This window comes from Microtus ochrogaster, chromosome 17 (genome assembly GCF_000317375.1).
Source record: "Microtus ochrogaster isolate Prairie Vole_2 chromosome 17, MicOch1.0, whole genome shotgun sequence".
NCBI lineage: Eukaryota > Metazoa > Chordata > Mammalia > Rodentia > Cricetidae > Microtus > Microtus ochrogaster.
The window spans coordinates 27,606,056-27,632,775 of record NC_022019.1 but is presented as its reverse complement, the minus strand read 5'-3'; the positions used below and the strand labels follow the sequence as shown (position 1 = coordinate 27,632,775).

The following is a 26,720-nucleotide window of genomic DNA, read 5'->3' as shown; positions in this document are numbered from 1 at the left end:
ATACACATCATCTGTACCTTATAAAGATTACTGTGCTTTACAAATTTACTAATTTCTAAATTTAATCATCCCCATAATATCCAATAAGGCAAAGAAAGTAATCAAAAAGTACTTGATTCACATTGACACTGAGAGTCACAAGGCAAACATTTAACATTGCTGTGTTCATATATGTCCTGGGAACCAGAAGATGCACTGTCTTGCTATAAGTGAGGACGAGAGTTTTCCATCACAGAAAATCTATGACTCAGAGGAAATAACAGAAGCCCAGGGCCTTGAGGATCACCAAGGCAGGGGTGGGAAAGTCATGCAGACACAGCAGCTGGTGCTCCATATGAAACTGTGGTCTGTAAGTTGTCAAATCTATCACTACCAACTGGTAACATTTACATATGCACACGTCATAGGTAGGTATGAGTATGCATATGTCTTTATTCTTGGGGCTGGAATTTGAGAAAATGTGTTATGTTGAATTAATCTGATAGGGAAGAAATAGGGAACAGCAAAACGGTCAAAAAAAGAGGCAAGGGTAACAGCTAGGCTGCCGCCCTCAGAATACACAATACTCAGCCTTTTTATAGAAAACAGAAAGACATTTCAATTATTTTCATGAGAATTTTCAAATATGGGAGGCTAAGGTGATATCTACACATAGGCTCTAGGTGTGCAGATACGTGTATGTGATATATTCATAAGAGCTTATCGTGCATAAACATAGCACCTGGTGAAAAAAAAAGAAGAAGAAGCAAATCTCAAACTATGCAATCGCCAGGGAGTCCAAACAATTCCCAAAGAGGAATCACTTCATGTCTACCACACCTACCTTTTAAAATCGTGGCAGTACCCTGCAGGAAGAAAGAAACTAAGAGACAAGTCACCCAAAGACTGGTGGGAACATGACCTGATTGTCTGCCCAGAAGAGCAACTTTAATAAATATCTAGCAAGCCAGCCAAGGAACATGTTCTATCAATCCTACTGAAGGCTAGTGAAGAGCTTCAGAAGGTAAAGGTGCCTGCCACCAAGCCGTGCCTCCTGAGTTCAATCTCCAGGACCCACAGGGCAGAACCCCTGCAGCTGTCTCCTGACCTGCACACTCACCCAGGGCACACACTCTTGGTGCATGGGTTCCTCCTGCCTCCACCACGCAGCCCCGGAAAAGGGATCCCACAACCAGATTTTGTGTTTTAATATTTTGAAACTTTTTTGAGATTGTGATTTAATTATAGATGTCTCACTTCGCCTTCCTCCTTCAGACACTCACACATCCTCCTCCTTGCTCCCTTTCAAGTTCATGGTCTCGGTTTTCATTGTTGTTGCATGAATCTATGTATATACACATATATATTTAAATACAACCTGCTTTGTCTGTCTCCTGTTACTTCTATGTTTGTTTTCAGGACTGACAGTTTGATATTGAACAACCAACATTTTTTGGCTAAGGTTTCTATTGCTGTGAAGAAACATATGACCACGGCGAATCTTATAAAAAAAAAAAAACATTTCATTGGGACTGGCTTACAATTCCAGAGGTGTAGTCTACTACATTCATGGCAGCATGCTGTCAGACATAGTGCTGAAGAAAGAAATGCGAGTTCTACATCTTGATCCACAGACAGCAGAACCAACTCTGAGCATAGCTTGAGCATAGGAGACCCAAGCACTACAGGGACACACTTCTTCCAACCAGGCTACACCTTCTCCAACAAAGCCATACCTCCTAATAGTGCCATTCCCTATGGGTACCATTTTCATTCAAACCCCACACAATGGGACATGGCAACTTTTTACATAGCTTCTGGGAGCCAGACTCAGGGCTTTGTGGTTGCAGGGCAATCACATCACCTACAGACTTTTAAAGGCCCCAAACTTACTTTGTAGAGTTCACAAAAGAGTTTGTCAGTGTAAACATAATATTAAACTTGGAAATGTTCCACTACTAATAATGTTTCAGGCAAAACAAGCTTGTTTCCAATTGATACTTGAAACACTTGTAACTTTTACCTAGAATATAGGAGACTGACCTGTTTCCCATAATTAGCAGCAACCTAATGACACATAGCAAAGAAGACAGTTTTCAGCTTTTTAGAGATAAAGGACAGTTAGATACAAACAACTGCACTGAATGGCTGCTGTAAGAGATAACAAACTTTACCTGCAGGAAGTCCTGCAATCTACTTGGATGCCATCGACAGAGCAGCTGTGCAGTGTGGCATCTTAATTCATGATTGACAAACTAAAACACGGGAGCGTAACACAAATCTGAAGGAAGCAATAAAGGTAAAGTAGGTTGCTATTTGAATATTGGGTCCATTTTAATGTCTTGGTCCCTAGTAAGTACTCACTAGACAGGGTAAAAACATCAGCGTAGAATAGGAAGGAGGAGCACAAGACAGAGGGAGTGAAGCAATGTTCCCTCTCCCTGGGAACCTTCCTATGCTAAGAGCCACTCAGGGCGTCACTTACTCCTGCAGTTCATTTCATTACCCTGGCTGCATATCTGCACTGAACGCTAGAGCTAAAGCTTCGAACTAATCTCTGAAAAGCTACATGTCCTCTGAACTCCAAGCTTTTGATCAAGTATTTCTTACTGCTAAAAATATCATTATTCCTGGAGGAAAGCCCATGAGGCCTCAACCCTAAACAACGAGCTACAGGCAACTAAGAAATGCTGAGAGCGAGAGAAATAGTCTTCCCTAAGGACGAGCACACCAACTGATTGATTATCCAGTACCAAACAGTCAGCCCAGGAAACATACATAAAGTGACATAATACATACTGAATAACACACACACACACACACACGTATGTGTATACATGTGTGAATATATGTGTGTGTGTGTGTGTGTGTATAATTGTGTAATAGCAATGAATGAAAATAAAAGGGAGAAATTTCTCCTTTCCTCACTGCTGGTAGCTCCTCAGTAAGGGATATGGCCTCATCCATCCATGCCTTGAATTCGACCGTTTGATCCTGTGTGTATTGGATGCACATAACCACAGCTCTGAGCTCGAGGTTATGATAGTCATATGACATCCAGAAGACAGAATATCACAGCAATCCTCCCCACCCTCTGGTTGTTCTTTCCATCTGCTCTTCTGGAATGTTCCCTCGGCCTTAGTGGTTTACTAGAAATGTTACATTTAGGGAGTTTGGTGGAATAATAACATTTTAAAATTTTTATTATTGAAGATTATAATACCATTTCGACATTTATCCTTTCTCTTTCCCTCCTCCAAACCTTTCTATATACCCCTCCAGCTGTCTTTCAAATTCATGGCCTCTTTTTTTTTTATGAGTCTTTCTCCCTTCCCCTTCTTCCTCCCAAAAACCTCCCATTTACCCCTCCCCGCCCTCCTTCCCTTTCATGACCTCTTTTTGCATTAATTGTTATTGCATGCATATGTGTATATAGATCTGCATTCCTAAATATAACCCATTCAGTCAGACACACCACACACACACACACACACACGCACACGCACACACACGTTTTCAGGGCTGAGAATATAGTAGCTAGTAGGGTCCCATGTTCCAGTGGAGGCTGCACATATGACCAGCTTGAAAACTGAACTGAGCGTATAAAGAGGACAGGATAAAAGGGTATGGAGACTTCGAGAAGGAAACGGGAGCAGATATATTTCATTGCATCTGTGTGTAAAGTTCTTACAAATAGAGGAAAAATTTTCATCGTATCTTTATTCAAATGTTCTTTCCACACATTTACCTTCATTGACACTCTCCTCTTTATTGCACCCGCTTTTAAAAACAGGGCAGTTGGAAAGAAGAGATGGCTCAGCAGTTAAACACAACGGCTGTTCTTCCAGAGGACCAGATTCAGTTCCCAGCATCCACATGGATACTAACAACCTCCAACAGAGGATCAGAGGCTGCTCTGGACTCTGCAGACATCTCATGGAAATGGTGCACAGACATACACAGGCAAATCAAATAAAATTTGTACCTGTCCAATAAAATTAAATAAATGCATTTTTTTAAGAATATGGTGCTTAGCCAGGCAGTGGTGGTATATGCCTTTAGCCATAAGCACGCAGGAAGCAAAGGTAAGGGGATTGTTGTGAGTTTGAGACCAGCCTCATCTACACAGTAAGTTCCAGGATCTGTTACACAGTAAAATTATCTCTTTAAAAAGATAGCACGAAAACAAACAAAAAAAATCCATGATGTTTGATTTTGAATATACTTCTATATTTCAGAAAAATAAAGTAATGCAGTTTTATTAATTCCTGATCTTAAACCTTCAAATAAAAAAGACAAGCTTGCCAGTCTTTCAATTTCAAGTATTTATAATTAATGTGTGAAATTTAATAAGCCAAGAGAATGACAATCATAAACAAAAATGTGAATAATTTCTATCCTAAATATAATTAACCACTTTTAATGCCATATATGACATTGGGAACTTTCCACAATATAGACAAGTAGCTGCTTATGTTTATTAAAAACAAAAAGGCTAGGCGATGGTGGCGCACGCCTTTAATCCCAGCACTTGGGAGGCAGAGGCAGGCGGATCTCTGTGAGTTCGAGACCAGCCTGGTCTACAGAGCTAGTTCCAGGACAGGCTCCAAAGCCACAGAGAAACCCTGTCTCTAAACACCAAAAATAAATAAATAAATAAAAAATAAAAACAAAAAGGAAAGATTTAAGTGTATTTGAACATAAAGGAAAGAAGAAACAGTGTGTAGGGGAGGAAAGGATTCTGTTCTTAGTCTTGTCATCCCAGTTTACATAGAACACAAACTTCTTGTTGTTTTCAATTAAAATAACACTGAGGGATTTTTTTTTAACTGAGATTTCTGATCATTTTAGGTTGAAGAATAAAATGCATCTCGGTTGAACAAAGATTGAGAAGGTGAGAACTAGAAGAGTTACATGAACTGCATGTGCAGTGTAGGACCTGAGAGCTGCGTGATCTGTATGTCCAGTGCAGGACACCAGAGCTGCGTGATCTGTATGTCCAGTGCAGGACCTGAGAGCTGTGTGGGCTGCATGTCCAGTGCAGGGCATGTTCTGTCCGCTTGCCTGTTGTTGCATGAGTCACACTTAACTTCAGTGCACACATAAATAAAATATTGATTGTGACAATCTTCAGTGTTTAAAGCAGGAGAGCCCAGTCATCATCAGAGGCCAAAGGGAAAGGCACCGTCGGTTTTCCAGAGCTGCTCTGCTTTATTCATGACAGTCTGCAGCCCATGCAAAAGGCACAGTGATTGTCTGCGCGGTGACAAGGGCAGTCCAGGACTCTCTGAAGACAACCCTGATTTGCTATGCATAGTAGACATGAGGACATCAGCTTGCTCCCTTCCGATCACAAAATGCTCCAAGCATGACTAGCTCAAGGAACAGTGACATCTGACGTCATCGCACAGAACCCTCGCAGCGACACTTTTGATTAGTACTTTGTTTATTATGAGGGAGCACCACTGCAATGGACTGCCGTGGATTCCGTATGTGAGAAAGTAGAGTTGTCCCTAAAGCTGACTCTGGCCTAGCAGCCTACACATGGTATACCCGAGTAGACAAGCACCAGTGTGAACTGTAACAGGATGAACCCAAGACTCTCTGGGAATGGGCTTCTCATCTTTTTCACCCTTGCCATCCTCCAGCCTCCATCTAACAGTAGAGTGGAAGACCCAAAGTCCACGGATCCAAATGGATAGGCAGGGGCTGATTAAAAACCTTGTTGAGGAAAAGGCCACTACAGATCAGTCAAGCACCCTTTCCAGTCCAACACCGCTCTTTTAAGTGGCTAATGTAAACGACGCTGGTTCACCAACCAAGACTAGTAAATCCTCTAAAATCTCACCTACCCAAAGCATGGCCAGCCCAAGGCCTAACTCCAGCTGCCCAGGTTGTGTGCTGGCCTGGCCTAGTATAGGCCCCTGAACCTCTCCTGATGTTGCTTTTCTAACACTCAGGCTTAGTTTCAGTCTTGAAGTCTGTACATACTCGGTCTTGTAAGCTCTCCAGAACCTTGCCTGACTGCACAGTCCCAGACCCTGAGGGCTTGCATACACCATGTGTACTAGTTTAGCCTGGTGAGGGGTGAGTGCTCCAGGTCCCCATTCACCTGCACCACCAAATACTCGCGGTATTAACTGAGGCAGTTTGCACAGAAGCTAGACAAACCCGTGGTCAGAGGTCCCATTTGCACGTTTGCTGGGCTCCCACTGAACTGGAACCACCCTCACACTCTAATGAAAACTCAACACTGAGGATTGGAAGCACTGGTCTAGCACTTCTTCATTCCTGATCTGAACCAAACCAAAGGTGGGCAATAACACAAACAAAACAAAACTTCTGCAGAACAGAGGCTGGATGGAATCTTACATCAGACACAGAGCTACAGAAAGAAATCCACATGACCAGGTCACATCGCAAACTCACAAACAATATGACATGCCAAGATTGTGTATTTTCCCTGAAACCCACCAGGCCTGTAGGAATGTTCTCTGATGGGAATTATGTATGTGAAGCCCAGGACACATGATTTAGAAGAGTAACCATAAATGTGGTCAAAGAACCCAGAGTGTTTATAGAAAACATGAACAAACTTCTCATCTACCCTAAAGAGGGAGTAAAAAACTCCTCAGAGAACTCCAAGAAAGTACAAGTATGTGGCCGAATGAAATGAGAAAGAAAATTCAAGATAGGAAAACTGAATTCAGTAAAGATATAGAAATGCCAAAGAGGCCCAGGCTGAAATAAAAATGGAATTGAAAATAGTAATTCCATTAGAAAACACATGGAAAAGACATGCCAATAGAATGGATCTAGTAGAAGATAGAAAATCAATACTCAGTGATAAAGTAGAGAAACTGGATGACTTAAACAAGGAATAAGATATGGGAGAAGCACACTAAAGGGGTATGCAGAAGCTTTGAGACAGCCTGAAAAGATGAAATCTATGATTTATAGGCATGGAAGGAGGAAAAGAATCCCAGGCCAATGGCTTAGACCAGACCTTCACCAGGACCATTGAGGAACTTTGTCAAAATAAGGAAAGACACACCTGCACACAGAACACCAGACAAGATCAAAAAGGAAATTCCCTGACATATTATAGTCAAAGCACTAAATACATAGAATTAAGAGATGGTATTGAAAGAAACCAGAGAAAAATCACATGTCATATAGGAAAACACATCAGAGTAACAGCTGATTTTTCGATGGAAACTCTAAAGGGCAGAAAAATCTGGGACAATGTACTCCAAGCTCTATGGTACCACAGACACCAACAAGATTACTTCCCCCTGGGAAACTATCAGGCATAGTTGAAGGGAAAATAAAAACTTCCCACAATATAAAGAGACTAAAATAATGCATGCCTATAAAACCAATCCCACAGAGAATACTGGAAACTATACTTTGGACCAAGGGGAGAGATAGTAGAGCCAAGAAGCTATAGATAGAAAATAAATGAGACTGTAAATACTGAAACATGAACTAGAATAAAACACAAACTGTAAGATGATGACAGTAATCAATGTGTACCTTTCAATGATACTATTAAATAATATTGGCCTCAGTTTCTCACTGAAAAGATACAGGTTAGCTGGTCAGATTAAGAACTGAAATGAACACAGCAAAAAATAAATAGCAACATCTTGAATTTTGCAGAAAAATGGATGGAGCTAGAAAACATTATTTAGAGTGAGGTAACCCAGATACAGAAAGACAATTATCACTTGTACTCACTTAGAGGTGGTTTTTAAACATAAAGCAAAGAAAACCAGCCTACAAACCTCAATCCCAGAGAACTTAGACAACAATAAGGACTTTAAGAGAGACTTACATAGGTCTAATCTACATAGGAAGTAGAAAAAGACAAGATCTGAGTAAGCTGGGAACATGGGGACCTTGGGGAGGACTGAAGAGGGGAAGGGAGAGGCAGGGAGGGGAGCAGAGAAAAATGTAGAGCTCAATAAAAATCAGTAAAAAATATAAAAAAAGAATTGAAATGCAGGGGCTGGAGAGATGGTTCAGCATGTAAGGTCTTCCAGAGGACCTGCCTTCCATTCCCAACATCCACATGGCCGCACACAACTGTCTTCAATGCTAATTCCAGAGAATTCAACACCCTTTTCTGGCTTCCACAGGCACCAGATACACAGGTGCTACACAAACATGTATCCAGGCAAAATACCCAGACACGTAAAATTAATTTAAAAAATTTAGAAATCCGTCTTTTTGTTGACTTTAATAATTTATTATTTGTTGACAAAGTAATAAGAAAAGCTAGTACCTTCAAAATATACACCAACTTAGAGTAAAATGATTTTAAAAATGTATTCCAAGCCAATGGAACCAGAACGTCACCATCCTAATATCTGACAAAAATAGACTTCAAACTAAAACTTATCAGAAGAGATAAATAAGGACACTTAATTGTGATCAAAAGAACAATTAGCTAAGAAGGCACTGCAATCTTAAAACTAAATGCACCAAAGTCTGGCACACCCCAATTCATAAAAAGTGTACTCCTTGACTTCAAAACACAAGTTAATTCCAACTTAACAGCTGATTTCAACACTCCACTTTCTCTAACAGGCAGAAAAGTTGGACAAAAAATTAACATAGAGAACATTCATAGCTAGAATATACAAAGAACTAAAACACGAAGAAGCAACAAAACATATGATGCAATTTATAAATTGGCCACATATGTTACAAGTGTATTCCCTAAAGAAAAATAGTAAAATGACCACAAAATATATTTAAAAGTATTCAACATCTTTAGCAACTAGGAAAATGAAAACTAAAACTCCATTGAGATAACATCGTACCCCAATCAGAACAACCAGGCTCGAGAAAGCAACTGACAGCAACAGCTGCTGAGGGTGTAGGGGAAGGGGAGCCTTCCTTCACCATTCGTAGGGTTGTGAACGGGTAGAGTGTAGCACAAATAATAAAAACCCAGAGACATTGTTCTTGAGCTCTCAGTAGTCCTCATTGTCCGCTATATTCATGGGTTTTTGATCCTACTGCACGTACTGGCTTTGGGGGAGCCTAGGCAGTTTGGATGCTCACCTTACTAGACCTGGATAGAGGTGGGCGGTCCTTGGACTTCCCACAGGTCAGGGAACCCTGATTGCTCTTCGAGCTGATGAGGGAGGGGGACTTGATCGGGGGAGGGGGGAGGGGGAGGGAAATGGGAGGCGGTGGCGGGGAGGAGGCAGAAATCTTTAATAAATAAATAAATTTAAAAAAAAAAGAAAAAAGAAATAAATAAATAAGCCCCCCCCCGCAAAAAAAAAAAACCAAAAAACCCAGAGACAGATACTGGGGTTCAAGATGAAGGCCAGAAAAGCAAAACAGCCAGCCACTGGCTCTTACCTCCACCTCAGTCTGAAATGGCGATCCTGCCTCCACGAATTCTCAGACTGAGACTGATTCTTAGACTATCTCCTCCTGTTTTATATTACTCTATAGTGCCAGGATTAAAGGCATGCACCACCACAACCCATCGTCTATGGCTGACTAGTGCAGCCGCTGGGATTAAAGGTGTGTGCAACCACTGCCTGACCTGCATGACTGACTAGTATGACTGTTTTGCAATATCTTCAGGCAAGCTTTATTTATTTATTTATTAAAACACAAATAATAAACCACTGTAGTAGAGAAACAATGGTTAGGAGTGTGGAGACTTTTCACAAGGCTGAAAGCTAATCTACCGCATGACCCAGTTCTACCGTTCTTTCGCAAGTACCCAAAGGGCTCGAAATCTTACTCCACAGACCACTTGTTCAGCTATGTTCAGGGCTGCTTTATTCACAATATCTAAATGTCCTTCAACTGATGAAGGGACAAATGATGAATTAATTTAATTCAAATGATGAATGAAAATGTGGTACATTTATACAATAGAATTCTATTCATCTAGCAGAGAAAAAATAATGGAATTTGCAGGTAAATGAACAGAACTGGAAAAATCATACTGAGTGAGGTAACTCAGACCCCAAAAGACACATCCTGCATGTTTTCTCTTATTTTGGACCCTAGCTTCCATCTGCAGATTTGAATTTACAAGCTTCAATGACCAAAGCAGCTAAGAAAGTGCGGAAGGACTATAGGGAAAAGGGGAATTCTAGAGAAGACGATAGTAGGAGGCAGCTGCTATCTGTTGTAAGGAGATCACTTGTTTGTTCCCCAGCCACCCAGCAGTTCAGACCCGACACAATCACACAGAAACTATGTTATTTAGAACACTGCTTGGCTCATTAGCTCTAGCTTCTTATTGGCTAACTCTTACATCTTAATTTAACCCATTTCTAGTAATCCGTGTATCGCCGTCAGGCTGTGGCTTATCAGCTAAAGTTCTGGCATCTGTCTCCAGCAGGGCTCTATGGCTTCTCTCTGACTCAGCCTCCTTTTGCTCAGCATTCAGTTCAGTTTTCCCTGACTGTCTAAGTTCTGCCCTATCAACAGGCCAAGGCAGTTTTTTTGTTCACCAATGGTATTCACAGCATACAGAGGGGAATCCCTCATCAGCTGTCAAGGGGATAATAGGGAATATTGGATGGATTTGACTGGGGAGAAAGGATAATACATGGAGACAAGGAGAAAAGAGGAATAAATAACACAAAAAAATCCTTAAAAGCCATGGAGAAACATATTGTGGTATAAGCTTACTTAAAAATGCCTATAAAGTACTAGCACTTAGGTGTATGCCTTTAAATCTAGCACTCAGGAGGTAGAAACAGAAGGGTCTTGGTGAGTTTGAGGTCAGCTTGGTCTACATAGTGACACTGAGTTTCAGGCCCACCAAGATGACACAGTAAAAACAGTCTCCAAAGGAAGAACAAAAAACAAAGGAAGGAGGGAAGGAAGAAATGAAGGAAGGAGAGAGGGGAAATAGAGGGAGGCAGAGAGGAGAGAAAGAAGGCTGGAAAGAAAAAGTGTGTGTGTGTGTGTGTGTGTGTGTGTGTGTGTGTGTGTGCACATTCATATATGTAGCTGCATTTTGAGTGAGACTGCTCTTATACACTGTAAAGATTTGTCACTCATATTAATGTAATAAAACACTGATTGGCCAGTAGCTAGGAAGGAAATATAGGTGTGAAAACAAGACGAAATCAGCAAGATCTACACACATAGGGATCAGATATTCAGCATGCACAGGGCCTGCACTGGTCTCCACCGGATGGGATCCTAGAGCTGAAAGGAAGAGTGGAAACGGCCCCACCCCTACCTCTGAAGCAATCTCCAATTGATAACCACTTGCAAATGAAAGCTTAGTTTCCCCCAAAGGATACTCACTAGATAAACAACTCCTAAGGGTGGGCCATAGCCGGGGCGGTGGTAGGGTGGTGGCGTGGTGGTGGTGCAAACCTTTAATCCCAGTACTTGGCTAGGCAGAGGCAGGTGGTTCTCTGTGAGTTCAGAGAACTCACAGCGTGGTCTACAGCATGGTCTACAAGAGCTAGTTCCCGGACAGGCTTAAAAGCTACAGGGAAATCCTGTCTTGAAAAACAAATAAACAAACAAAAAAAGGTGGGCCACATGCCCAAGAGGATGGCCAGATCACAAAATCTTCTTTGGAGGTATCTTGTCTCATAATACCATGTCAGAGCTCTTCAATTATTTTATTTTATTTGTGTATTTCTTTTCTTCTCTCTAACAGGTCCTTTGGGTATATATTATGGCTTCTAGTTTGGTGTTTTTTATGGGATTCCTGAGTGTGCCAACAAATGGGTCTCTGTTTTTTGTCCTTTTCTTGGGCTTTTCCCCTTCATTTTGTGTTGGTTTTGTCCAATTCCAATGTCTTAATTTTTGTTTTATCCTATTTTACTTTATTTTATTATTATACATTAGAAACCTGTTTTCTATGGAGAGACGGAAAGTGGGTGGGTCTGGATGAGAGGGAAGTTGAGAAGAAACTGGGAGGAGTAGAGGGAAAACAAGTCATAATAAGGACATATTAAATGAGGAAAAGCTTTTTCTATAAAAGGAAAAAAATTAAAAATGACTTTAAACATTTAAAAAAAGAAATTCATCATTTAATGATGAAATTAGCAAATCCACTTTCAGGAGATGTGAACTGATCCTCTGTGAAATTTCTGTCAAAAATGAATGCATTGGATTGTTTTAAATAAAGATTTTATTTTTCAATTACTTATTGGCAAAGTGGCCTGCTTGGTTGTGATGCAACAAATTTGATATTTCATCTTATTTTGGCCATACATTTTAAAGGTTCATTGATGAAATTATGCCCCAAGTTGACTCTTCTGTGTATTTAATTAAGGCTGGGATCCTTGAAAGTCTTCTTCCCACAATAGCCTGTAGGTAAATTCCTTCTAAATCTATATTGTCTTTTCACGATTCTGAAACGAAGCTTGACAGACGCTGTGGGAGCTCATCAGAATTGATTACGGCAAATTATTTTCATAATGCCTCTATGCTCCTATGTTTATAATTAATTTTAAAAGTCAGTGTTCATCTGTTAATAACAGCACATGAAACTTATTAAACAGAAAATAACAAAAGACTATAGACACTAAATAACATCAGGCAGGGAGTGATGGCCCAAGACCTTAATATCCATTTTGCCCCTGGGATGATCATCACCCAGCCTTAGCAGTATCAACAAAGCTTTTAAGTAGTTCAACACATCTTAATAGTCCATACATTCCAGATTTTACAATCTTTTGATCTTTATTGACTTATTGAGAAATATGTTATTAATGAAATTCTGCTAAAGTACCTTTGAAAGAAAAAAATCCAACATTAAGTGCCCTATGTGAGAGCAACTAAGGGCACCATGCCCTTCTCTGCAGTTAATGCCACTGACTAAGAGAAGGCTGCATTCATCATGACCTTCTCTGGCCACCTGTTCCAGAAAGGATGAACTTTAAGGTTAAAAAATGAGCATTCATAGGTAATACGCCCCACGCAAACCTTTTCATTGACATTCTCAAATCCATGTTTTAAGATTTCTTCCCAACTTTGCCCTTACCTTTGCAAGTATATGACTGACAACCAGAAACACTCTGACTTTGACTTTTCTACTTCTTGCTTGTTCACTTGAAAAAGACATTTTCTATATCACAATGTTCCCATTATTACGAGAAATAAGAATTATCATTTCCACTGGGCACCCAAGGCTTTCTAATTTTTCCAGTTCGTGTCACAAATCTTTATGTAAATTGCATGTCAATGAATTCCTCCTCACAATTTCCTATAAGTAAATTTCACAAGAGAAACAAAGCTATATTCTATACCTTCAAAAACATAATTGAAAACCTTAGAATCTTTTCATAATTTATAAAGGAAAAAAATCATCAATTCTGCATGAGCTTCATTTTAACTCAAAATAAATTTTTATTTTGATTTACTAAATTTATTTTATTTAGGAAGTAAAATTTTAAAAATCAGCTTTGTGATTTAGTTATACATATAAACATGCAAATTATTCGCATATACTGACATTATTATACTTATCAGTCAAGAAGACTAACAGAACTTATATTCTATGATGAGCAGAAACTGTAAATTAGATATTTTAAGCATAGGAACAACAAAAGCCTTGTGAAAGAGAACAAATTAAACTGTTTCTTTACAGTAGTAAGGACTTTCACAAAAAGACTAAAATAAGAAAATGACCATCTATTTTTCAGTGTGTCTTATAATTTCATATCCCATTAATTTTATGTGTCAACATGTTTGATGTAGGGATGAGTTCTAAGGTTAGCCAGCCCTTAAATATCAATTAATATCTCTGACTTGACTATTTATCAGTCTTGAATGTGCTTAGTATATCAAATCTGTTTTCTGATGAAAACCACATGGGACGGCCGGGAAAAAACTCAGGATAAACATTTCTTCAATTCCTACCCTTAAAAATTAATCTGTGATCATCCAGGCAATAATCAGTGAGATTTCATATTACCTCTTTTGCCCACAGGATCTGGTAAATATCTGTTTCCACTAAGGTAAAATGAGGGGTGACTATCATGGAAAACTGGAAGAGCTCTCTCTTTAAAGACATACATTTCAATGTTTTTTTTTCAACAACACAATGGTTTCTCTTATTCATCTTTAATAGCTACTCAGGAAGGCTCCATACATAATTTATAATGGCTAGAAAAACAAACTTTATTTCATCCCAGAATGAGACACAATTACAAAGAAATAAACCTAGCCAAGTTTACCAATATTGCTATCACAAGTAAATAGCATATTAGGACTGTTCACTCGCCCAGCACTCAAATCCATCTACCTTGAAAAGCAGCTGCATTTCGAGATATTAACAACTTTAATGTTGAGCTGGATGTCTGAAGCACCTGCTGAAAATCTTGCCGAGCTGCAATCTGGTATCTCTCTTCCATCTTCCTGGTACAGCATGTTGGGTTTTTGGATACACAAACCTGAAGATCAGGTCCTGGAAAAATAAAAGAATTTTCTACAATGACTATTAGTCCATTTAAGAAACATAACAAGTTACACGGTAAAGTTTAGACCAATCCCGCATATAGGAAATTTGTGTATAGGTGGGAAATCAAGTCTCAAGTGCATTTGCTGTATAAAAATTTACCTATCATCCTACATGGACCCAGGTAACCTCGGGACGCCTAAAGACTCACAGCATATTGCTCCATACAGGTATTCTTTGCACTAAATATTTAAGCAAAGAGGAGATAGGTTAGGCTACCTGGATTTTATGTGATGCTCACTGCAAGTTTGTTTGAATTGCCTGCTCATGGTTTTTCTGTTTGACAGATAATGTTCAGAGCACCCACAGTTTGTTCTGCATTAACTAATATTATCACTGAAATGAACAAAAATAAAATACGTTCACATGCATACACATATATACACATGTGTAGAGCCAAAGTCGTAGCTACCTTTCAAACCCTTCCTCCACATTCGGAGAGAGTCTGAGGGCTCTTCACTAGAGCTGTTCTTGGAAAATCCAAAGCATATAAAGTCACTCAAATTCTTTCTGCCAACATGGGATACCAACAATTCTATCAATATTGGCTTTAGTTTGCTGAAGCTAAATAACAAATGACAATATTTGAGCATTTTTACAAAGCTAAGAAGTATCAAATATTTATAGACATCACAGTAGGTAATAAGTTGGCATTCTTTCATTTATTTTACCTAACGTTACACACCAATAGACTACAAAATGTTTGCACACTTCAGTGTGGAAACAGGCAAGCTGATTCCCGAATCATTCTACCAAGAGGAAAGCAAGTTTTAACCGATAATCGGCTGCTTTATGAACAGAACTGGCCATTTCCTCTCCCTACTCAGAAAGGAGGCATCTGTTTGGAAAGTTTCAAGATAATAAATTTAAGGTTAGGAACCATCAAATGAGATTTTTTTCAAAATAAAGCAGTCTGAAATGTAGTTATACAGCAGTCATTTGCCTCTATGCCCAATTTTAAATGATGGAAACTACAATTAAAAAAGATGCTACAAATTGTCCCCACTGCTGTTCTCAACGTGTAGAGAGAATCCGCTCTGCTCAGCATTTCACAGCAAACACAGCACATCCGATTTCGGTGGATATGCATTCCCTTGTTGATGAATGTCTGTCCTGGCTGAAGCTTTCACCTGCAATCCTGAAGTTTTATAATGGTAGCACAAGACTAAATTACAAGCCAATCTGACCTATGATACCACAACTCAAAGGTCGCCTTATTTTTAATTGTGTACATTTTAATCACTATCACCTATAAGGCATGTTTACATGACTTAAAGTTGAGGTGCCACTGCAGGCAGAAAAGATGATTTTAAAAAAAGAACCTTTCCTTTCTTCTTACGTCTGTTCAAAGAAAGACAAGATTCTAAAGGAAACAAAATCTTCAGGGAAGACCAGGCAGTCCCTGTTTGCAGTGTCAGTACAAAGGACTTGATGTGAGGCTTGCTGATAAAAAGCACACACTGCAATTCACGACTGTAAATAAAACAAGCATCATAAGAAAACAAAGCCAGAGAGAACACAGGCATACACTACAGGTAACAGAAAGTTCCTTTCTTTCTTTCTAAGATATCAAAGCGTGGCTTCAAGGAACATGGCATAATCCCAAAACACTCGGAAACCAGCTGCAAAGCAGGTATCATATTCCCAAACAATAAATTCATACTCTAAAGGGCAGATAACAACAAAGCAAAATTAAAAATAAAATAATAAGCATTTCACAAAAGGAATTATCAGCCAAGATAGCCAGGATTTCTCTAGGTTCTCATCCAGGAGCAGCGAAATTGGTCAATTCCTCTCTCTTCCCAACATAAAACACAGCCTCAGTCTGTTCAAGAACTTGTTTATTAAGTTAAAACAGAATTATTGTGAGGCATTCTGCTAAGATAGCAATAGTGACAGTGTAGTTTTTCACTATTTCTATATCCTCACATATCACCAGAAAAGTTTCCTTAAAAAAAAAAAAGAATCCTCACAACAACACACTGCATGACATCTCCAAAGCGTTAAACTACAAACAAGAAAAAAAAAAAAAAAGCTACTGACAGCAAGATCTTAGCAGTATCAGAGTCTAGGAGGGAGAGAAGAAAGGAGTGAGAGACAGAGGTGGGTGGGGGGAAGCAAAGGAAATGGCTGACAGGGTAAGGAAAAGAGCCTGAAGTAGCGACACAGGAAAACACAGCAGACAGACTGAGGACTGTGCACGAGAACCACCTTAGGGAAAGGTAGGGCTGGACGGAGCAGTCCTGACCTCGCAAACTCTGGCAGGGCTCTTTCTGAAGACAAACCCCAACTCGGTAGAAAAACTTTTGGAAGGAGACTTAAACTGTAAGTGAGCCAGGAGAAATAGAAAGATGTCCAGACAGCATTGCAACTTGCAGCCCACAGCCACATGTGGTATGGATAGCTACGAATGTTCTAGAAGGTGAACTTCAAAGACGGTAATACCCTGTCCCACTGTCAAAATGTTGGACAGTCTACTTAGTAAAGCAAGGAAATAAATCAACTAAGGACTTGGAGAGACAAACTGCCACATTGAGATATCTGTCTTTCTCCCTTTCTTCCTCCCGTCTTCCCTTTCTCTGTCCTTTCCTCCTGTTTTTTAAATTTTGGCAGTTAAGACAGAGCGTCCCCACTAGACGGGTCTCGACTGATGGTCGGCCTCCTGCTTCTGTCTCGCAAGTCTAGTATCGCTGACTTGTACCCCCATGTCTGTCCCAGCAGTTATGCGTTTAAATCTTACAGGAGAGCGATAGAAATGAAAGTTCTTTAAAATTAGAAGAGCTATTCCGAAGCTGTCTTGAAACAGATTTTTAAACAATAAAAAACTAAACAATGAGCAAAACTATTTTCAAACAATAAAAAATTAAATGAACAAAAAAAAATAAATAACAGAAAACATTGTGTGGTGAATCCTTATCTTTTAGTGGGATCTACAGCAGCATAGCTAAATTTTTATTTATTTTATTCAATTTTAATTGGTCTGATTTTTGTGGGGCTCCCTTTCTAAGGCAGGTTCTTTGTAGGGTGTTCTCCATTTCCCCTTTTTATCATAATGGTTGTAAGATTTGACATCAACGCTCTCTGTAGTTCATTTTTGTCTAGGTTTTGTTTGTTTGCTTGCTTGTCTTGAATTAGAATTAGGAAACCTAACAATCACATACAAACGTCCTCCGGGAAGAAATGAAGATGATAAACAAATTCTCTGTGAAGACTCAGGTGGAGAAACAGGGAGTCGGTGTCACAAAGGGAGTGCTGTATGAAGAAACAGGAGGAAAAAAAAAAGTGTGAACGAAAAAACAAAAAGAATGAAAAGACGCGAAATTTAGCGACAATAAATTTTAAAGAGAGGTGAAGATTCCTGCAAAAGACAAGGAGAATCTAAAAAGGCATCTCAGGGGAAATGGGAAGCTTACAGGGAAAGAAAACTGCAGTAGGGAAACAAACAAGAAAATTTAAAGGCATCTCATACTAATCTGAGATCGTTGTTCAATACAGGCTTAAATGGGCATTTGTGAACTATTCAGTTCTATTTTTAGTCCCACCCTGTATGTTTGGAAATTAGGATTTTTTTTTCACATGTAACCGAAACAAGATTAATAAAATCATGAAGAATTTTATCTTTAAGAAGTATATTTCCGCCGGGCGGTGGTGGCGCACGCCTTTAATCCCAGCACTTGGGAGGCAGAGGCAGGCGGATCTCTGTGAGTTCGAGACCAGCCTGGTCTACAGAGCTAGTTCCAGGACAGGCTCCAAAGCCACAGAGAAACCCTGTCTCAAAAAAACCAAAAAAAAAAAAAAAGAAGTATATTTCCTAATATTTTAGGAAAGGCCTAGAAACAGTGACCCAGTATAGAGCAGCATTCCTTAGCAGGTTGCAAACCTGTTTGGCGGCGGGGGGAGGGAGGGAGTCACATATCACACAGATATTCTGCATGTCAGATACTTACACTATGATTCGTAACAGTAGGAAAATGACAGTTATAAAGTAGCAACAAAATAATTTTATGGGTAGCGGTCTCCACGTGATGTGTGTTAAAAGTTCGCAGCATTAGGAAAGTGAAGAACCACTGATTATAGGAAGGATATCCCTAGTACCCAGGTTATGACCATGAAATAACATTTCTCCCAGAGAGAAATCAGTATTTCTTTTTTTTTTGTCTATTTCATCATTTTTTTTTCAAAGATTTTTTATTTATTTATTTATTGAGGATTTCTGCCTCCTCCCCGCCACCGCCTCCCATTTCCCTCCCCCTCCCCCGATCAAGTCCCTCTCCCTCATCAGCTTGAAGAGCCATCAGGGTTCCCTGACCTGTGGGAAGTCCAAGGACCGCCCACCTCCATCCAGGTTTAGTAAGTTGAGCATCCAAACTGCCCAGGCCCCCCCCAAAGTCAGCACGTGCAGTAGGATCAAAAACCCATTGCCATTGTTCTTGAGTTCTCTGTAGTCCTCATTGTCCGCTATGTTCAGCAAGTCCGGTTTTATCCCATGCTTTTTCAGATTCAGGCCAGCTGGCCTTGGTGAATTCCCGAAAGAACATCCCATTGTCTCAGAATGTGGGTGTACCCCTCGCGGTCCTGAGTTCCTTGCTCGTACTTCCCCTCCTTCTGCTCCTGATTTGGACCTTGAGATTTCTGTCTGGTACTCCAATTTGGGTCTCTGTCTCTGTCTCCTTTCATCGCCTGATGAAGGTTAATATTCAGGGGGATGCCTATATGTTTGTCTTTGAATTCACCTTCTTATTTAGCTTCTCTAGGATTGCAAATTATAAGCTCACTGTCCTTTAATTATGGCTAGAAACCAAATATGAGTGAGTACATCCCATGTTCCTCTTTTTGGGTCTGGCTTACCTCACTCAGGATAGTGTTTTCTATTTCCATCCGTTTGTACGCAAACTTCAAGAAGTTCTTGTTTTTTACTGCTGAGTAGTACTCTAATATGTATATATTCCATACTTTCTTCATCCATTCTTCTATTGAAGGGCATCTAGGTTGTTTCCAGGTTCTGGCTATTACGAACAATGCTGCTATGAACATAGTTGAGCATATACTTTTGTTGTATGATAGGGCCTCTCTTGGATATATTCCCAAGAGTGGTATTGCTGGGTCCAGGGGTAGGTTGATCTCGAATTTCCTGAGGAACCGCCACACTGCTTTCCAGAGTGGTTGCACAAGTTTGCATTCCCACCAGCAATGGATGAGTGTACCCCTTTCTCCACACCCTCTCCAGCAAAGGCTATCATTGGTGATTTTCATTTTAGCCATTCTGACAGGTATATAAAGAAATGGCTCAGGGCTTAGAGATATGGCTCAGCTGGTAAGAGTGCTTACTGTGCTTGCAGAGGACCTGGAATTGGTTTCCAGCACCCATGCCAAAGGCTAACAACCTCCTGTATCTCCAGCTCCAGAGGATAGGAAACCTTTAGCTGGCCTCCACAGACCTCTGAATTCTCATACACATAGCGCACACACAGTCTCTCTCTCTCTCTCTCTCTCTCTCTCTCTCTCTCTCTCTCTCTCTCTCTCACACACACACACACACAATTTAATTTATTAATTAAAATAAATCTTTAAAAAGATAAAGAAATGGGTTTCTCTTATGTTTGGGGCAGAAAATAAATAAGAAAATAGCTGCTACAACATATTGTTCACCCGTGTTAACAATTCTAGAGAAATTTAGAATAAGGTTAGTAGGGCAGAAGTACCATAACAAAATTTCACAGGCCTGTGACTTATCAGATAGAAATGACTTGTCTCACGTTCTTGGAAAAAGAAATCCAAGAACTAGCTGCCAACAGAGCTGTTCTCTTCTTGGCAAACAGATGACATCAGCTCCCTGTACCTGCTAGCCATGCACATTTCCAGGGTCTCTTTGTCTTCTCATGGTGGGGAACAGTCAAATGGAAGGGCCTTATCCTATGACCTCTTTGAAGCCAAAGGGCTCCAAAATCAGCCCCTTTTGCGTCAGAGCTGTCCCATGACTTCTGCAGAGCCAAACTCAGTTTATGGCAGAAGAAGACTTCCAGGAGTTATCTAGTACCCAAACATTAGAAAATATGTTTTACGAAAATCACGGTTTTCATGAAAATAAAATGCCTTGAGGCATTTCACGGTTTTCATAAAAATAAGATGTAATCGCTATTGTTTTGTTGAAAATAGAGTCTTCCCTCATTCAATACATCCCAATCACAGTTTCCCCTCATTCCAACTCCTCCAAGGTCCCCAACACACACCTCCCCTCTTCTCCAGGTCCACCCCCACCCCATTTCCTCTCCAGAAAAAGAACAGGCCTCCAAAAGATAGCAGTCAAACCAAACAAAATAGGATACAATAAGACAAGGCAAAATCCCTGATATTGAGCCTGGATAAGGCAACCCAATAGGGAGAAAAGAAAAGGAAAAATAGAGGAGGCAAAAAAACCAGGGATGCATTCTCTCCCATTTTGGGGAGTCTCGCGAGAACACCAAGTTAACAGCCATGACATACACACAGAGGGCCTGGTGCAAATCCATTAAAACTGTCTGATTGCCACTTCAGTCTCTGTGAGCCCATGTGAGCCCTGCTTAGTTGATTTAGTGGGTCATGTTCTCCTGGTGTCCTCCATCCTCTCTGATCCTACAGTCTTTCCTCCCCCTCTTCCTTGGGGTTCCTCAATCTCTGAGGGGAGGAACCTGATTGAGACCTCCAACTTTGAGTATAGTAGAATATCATTAAAAATCATTTAATTGTTTTTTTTGTTTTTTTTTGTCAGTAATGTTTGGTTCTAGCCTAGATCTCTGTGCTATCCTTCTAGTCTCTAGTTTCTGGCTATCCAGAGAGAGCAGGGCATGATCTCCCTCCTCTCATGGTGTGAACCTCAAGTTAAATCAAGCATTGGATTGCCACTCCCACAAATTCTGAGCCACCATTGTACCAGGACATCTTGCAGGCAGGACAGAGTGGAGGTGGGGGATTTTATGGCTGGACTGGTGCCCAGGTTCCACTTTTGGTAGCCTACAGAGCATCTTCCCATGCCAAAGAGACTAGGAGGTAGGAGCAAGTCTCCATGCAAGTACCAGCTAGACCTCCCTATATTCAATGAGCTATGTGGAAGTTTTTCTGTTCAATAGACCCTACTGTAAGTTTTTCAACAGAAACACTCTGTCCTAGCATCATTTTGGGTTGTTAGACCCCCTTGTGTTGTGAGAGTCTGCTTGTACATTTCCCAGCCACCCAGACTCCTGAAATAACCACACAGAAACTATATTAATTAAATTACTGCTTGGCCTATTAGCTCTAGATTTTTATTGGCTAGCTCTTACATCTTAATTTAACCCATCTCTATTAATCTGTATATTGCCACATGGCTGTGGCTTACCAGCAAGGTTCCAGCTCATCTGTTCCCGGCAGCAGCTACATAGTGTCTCCCGACTTCACCTTCTTTCTTCCAGCCTTCAGTTTCCTTTTCCCCACCTAGCTCTTCTCTGCCCCATCACCAGCCAAACTAGCATCTTTATTCATTAACCAATAAAAGAAACAATATACAGAAAGACTTCCCACACTACCCTTGGACAACACATCAATCAAATGTAACCCAGTCTCATTTCTGGAAGCCTTGCCCCGTTACATAAGATGATTGGCTCGGACTCCATACCCTCTATTCCTAGGCATCCTCATGATCATAGATTCCAGGAAGTTTCAGCTACACTAGATTTCCTCACTGTTTCCCCAAAGCTTCTCAATTCCAGCTGTCTCTCCCTACATCCTTTCTCTCCATGTCTCCTCATAATTGCTGCTTTTTAAGAGTTAAATTTTGCCATATTCAAGAGTATAGAGAATTCATCAGTGAAAACTGGTTGATAAGCAGTAAGAGGCAATTATATACCTTGCCTTTCAGAAATGAGCTGTGTCAAGGCGTCCAAGCAGTAGGTGCAGCAAGTCTTTCTTTACAATAAGGTGTTATAGTAGCTCCAGTTATCAAACCCAAATGAAATAATAGGCAGAGGCATTAAGCAACAGATCACTGTCCAAACAAAAGCTAAAGAAAAGGTAACTGACACAAAGCCTCCTTTGTAGCCTTGCCAAGTACCAGAGTAATATCTTGCCAGGGGGAGATCCAACCTGAATTTAATCCCATCTGCCAGACTATAGAACATGAAGGACTAAGGAACCCTCTTATCCTGCATCCTCAGTAGGCAGTCAGCAATGTATAGACTGTGAAAAACTCCAAAAGCCAAATGGCCCAGGTCCTCAGCAGACGTAAGCCAAAGAACAGTACAGAAAGAAAAGTAATATATTAAAACAATCACACAAGAGGAGGAATTTCTAGAGAGCTGCTGCTTAGCATTGTGTTCACAGATCATCACCGTGGAACACGGCATTAATGAGAATTTTGTGGTTGGAATCGAACTCACTGGAAGACTACAAGGTGCTGACAAATCCAAGTTCTTACCCAACATGGTATTAAAAAGGTGGTGTCCACACCACTTTTTATCAAACATGTGTGTTTTCCTTTGTAATAAATTTTGTGCAAGGGCTGTCGATGGAAAATATGCATTCTCTTTTGATTTCAAATATATAGCTCTGCCAATAAATCTATGCAATGTTTATAGTTACTGATGCTATACTGCTGGTAAATTGTGGAAATAGCCTCAGTATCAATACACTAAGATAAAGGCTGGTTTTGTGTTAACCACAGTAGTGGATGATACATATTATAAAACACCAAATGCTAAATTCCCTCCCTTCGGGATGTTCCCTTCAAGAACATCTTCTTGCCAAATATCTGGAAACTGGCAGGAACCTGTGAGGGGCTATAATACATCACCCTCTATCAAGGCAGGTTTTAAAATATTTGAGAATGTGAGACTAGCAAAACTCCTAAGGGAGGCATACAGTCCACTATGAGCAAACCAGTTCCTTCCCCTGGCATTTCTTAAAAGCTCTGTGGGAGCCTAGCCAGTTTGGTTGTTCACCTTCCTAGACATGGACGGAGGGGGGAGGACCTTGGACTTTCCACAGGGCAGGGAACCCTGACTGCTCTATGGACTGGAGAGGGAGGGGGAGAGAAAGAGAATGCAGAGCCAGAGAAAAGCCATGTAGCCCTACTGAAAGCAGATGCTGGAACTTTACCGGGTAAGCCATGGCCACATGGCAATACACAAATTAATGGAGATGGGCTAGTATAGGACGTAAGAGTTAGCCAGAAATACCCTTAAGCTATTGGTCAAAAGTAATGCAAATGATATGGTTTCTGTGTGATTATTTTAGGTCTGAGCGGCCAGGAACACACAAGAGGCCTCCCTACTACATACGGCATTTTATTTTCTTGTGTTTTATTTCAGAATTTTAAAAGACTTTCCACAGAACAGGAGAAAGACAACACACTTCCATGGGTGCCCAAGTCCCCTGTCACAAAGTGGAGACAAATTCTATGTCTATACCCTGCAAGAAGTTGGCTACAATTATCCATAAGAAGTATAAATTAACACTAAATAAAATGAATTAATTAAAGTCACAAAATGAGCAGAAGAAAGAAGTCAAAGTTTGGAAGACAAGGAAGCATGAGATTAGGTTCCCATCCTTGACTCTGACCATATTAAATTCCAGGGGTTCCTCGACCTTCCTGAAAGCTAGAAAACCAGAGCCGGCAGCTGGGAAGTAAGTGAGAAAACAGGACGAGGGAGTTGAAAAGCGAGACCTCCAAATTTAGTGTGCAGGACTGCTCAGACCACTACCTCCTGACCCAAACCTCTCAGGAGTGGCGCAGACTCTGCCAAGGCTGCCAGGAAGAATTTAACAGAGTCACATTGAAGAGGCTTGTATTCTTCAAAAATCTGTATGGATCTTGGCTACCTTTGGTTGGTTTGTTTGTTTCTTATTTGTAACCTGATAGCTACCTCATAGACAGTCACACTGCATTTAAGATCCTGGAACATCACCTCCATCGAAGCTGCTTTATTAAAACCTGTTTAATAACACAATAAGCATTTCCTCCAATTGTTGCCTACATCGTGTGCATGTGTGTGTATGTGTGCTCGCATGTGTTAATGGGTTGTGTATGTGTGTGCACATGCATGTACGGGCAGGAGCTCATGTGTACTGTTTGGTCCTATCTCCTTCTAGGACTGAAGTTTCCACAGAATAACAATGTTTGCTTTGTTGCAAGCTTTGTTTCCCCCTATGCTTTTTGTTACAAGCAACTAAAGCAAAGCCCAGCATGAAAGGTTTTCAAAAGAATATTAATAATTTTCTTCTCTTTCTTTCTTGCACATACAGTGTATTGTAATAAATCTAAGAAGGCACTGTCTTAGCTCAAAATTAATGAGAGAGCTTCAAAAACGTTCTATCTAGAAAGAACATATTGCTGAAGACATCAAAAACTGGTTCAATAAACTATATGAAATAGTATTTGTGGTTATTATTTTTACATTTTTACAAATATTCTTCATATTAAAGTGTCACTATAATTTACAGATTCATTTATTACTTTATACAATATTTTCATTGTTCTATAAAAGTATATACAGATATCATTCATAAAAATGAAAACCCTTAAAAGAATATTAAGCATTTCAGATATTATGAGTCTTTGTCATCCTATTTTCAATAAAAATTAATGCTCAGGACTCAGAAAACTCAGGCAAATAAAATAAATATAATGCTCACATATGGGACAGTAATAGTGTCCTATATATATATATATAAACAGCATCATTGTGCCTTTTATAGATAATATGCTCATAGCTTTTTTTCCTAGAGGTGGTCAATTAATGTTGACACAAAATCACATGCTTAAATCCTTAATTATAAAATCAATAACAGGCTCATTTATTTATTTATTTATTTATTTGTTTATTTATTTATTTATTTATTGGTTTTTCGAGACAGGGTTTCTCTGTGGTTTTGGAGCCTGTCCTGGAACTAGCTCTTGTAGACCAGGCTGGTCTCGAACTCATAGAGATCCGCCTGCCTCTGCCTCCCAAGTGCTGGGATTAAAGGCGTGCACCACCACCGCCAGGCCAGGCTCTTTTAATATGAAAGATTGTGTTGCGAGCTCATGACGCAGAAGAAAAGGCACGCTCAGTAGGATGCTTTCTCAAACTTCAGGTCGTAAATTTGGAACCAACAGTTAGCTGTCTGTGGATGTCAACCAGCTTTGTAGACAAAAGGTACCCACCTCACCCCCACTCCACAACAGCAGTAGCTGCAGCAGCATAGTCTGGTACTCGAAAGAAAATAAAAGTAAATTGCAATACTATTGCTGATTATTTAGGAGATCTCTAATTACTCTATCCTGTGTGTGTGTGTGTGTGTGTGTGTGTGTGTGTGTGTGTGTGTGAGAGAGAGAGAGAGAGAGAGAGAGAGAGAGAGAGAGAGAGAGAGGGAGGATACATATGTGGGTATGTGAGTGTGTAGGCCAGAGGACAACAGGTAACAGGCAGGGTCTTCCTCAGAAAGGTCATCCACCTCCTTTGAGACAGGATGTCTCATTGGACTAAATCATGCAAATCAGACTAGTGTGGCTGTCCTGTAACATCAGGAACCCTTCTGCCTCCCCAGTGCTGAGATTACAAGTACATGCCACCACACCCAGTGTTTTTGAGTTGGCTTCTGAGGATCAAAATCAAATCCTTGTAGCCTGTAGTCTATTGATTTTTAGCCACCTCTTTTAAATAATCTATTGCAATAACACTTTCAGAAGTTGTCTGCTTTTTAAGTATCTGAGGTAGAAGTCAAGATTGTCAGGATTTGTAGGGTCCTGTTACTAAGTTTTCAGCCCAGAAAGTGATGTTAAGTATTTTTTGCAATGCTTCTTTAGCTCTGGAAGAGTTGGGAGTCCATGTAAAACAGGAGGAGACGACCAGCATCAGGAAGATACTGAGGAAAAGGAGCTGTCAGAGTTCTGGTCAGTTCTCTGTGGTCTCCATGGTGATGCTGCCTTCTCCAAGTACTGTGCCCGCCTTCACTAAGGCAGTGGTTCTCAGTCTGTGGGCCACAACCCCTTTGACAAACCTTTATCTCCAAAAATATTTACATTACAATCCATATCAGTAGCAAAATTATGATGTAACAACAAAAATAATTTTATGGTTGAACATCACCACTACATGAAGAACTAACTGTAGTAAAGGATCATGGCATTAGGAAGGCTGAGTACCACTGATCTAAGCCTCACAGAACATTATATAGACAACACATACAAGGAAATAACAAAGCTGATCATTTGAACAAAGTAGACAATTCTAAAATCCTTAAAAATATCTGTTTCTACTTGCTTGTCCTTGGATCC

At 40.2% G+C, this 26,720-nt stretch overlaps 1 protein-coding gene across 1 annotated transcript in view; it reads right to left on the bottom strand.

Annotated features, from left to right (window-relative positions):
• Gpc5 (glypican 5) overlaps nt 1–26,720 on the bottom strand; it is a 1,182,296-nt gene that overhangs the window by 1,142,018 nt on the left and 13,558 nt on the right. Inside the window, exon 2 of the mRNA XM_005355656.2 lies at nt 14,240–14,401. Coding sequence (XP_005355713.1) covers nt 14,240–14,401 — 162 coding nt within the window. The remainder of the gene's footprint in view (nt 1–14,239; nt 14,402–26,720) is intronic.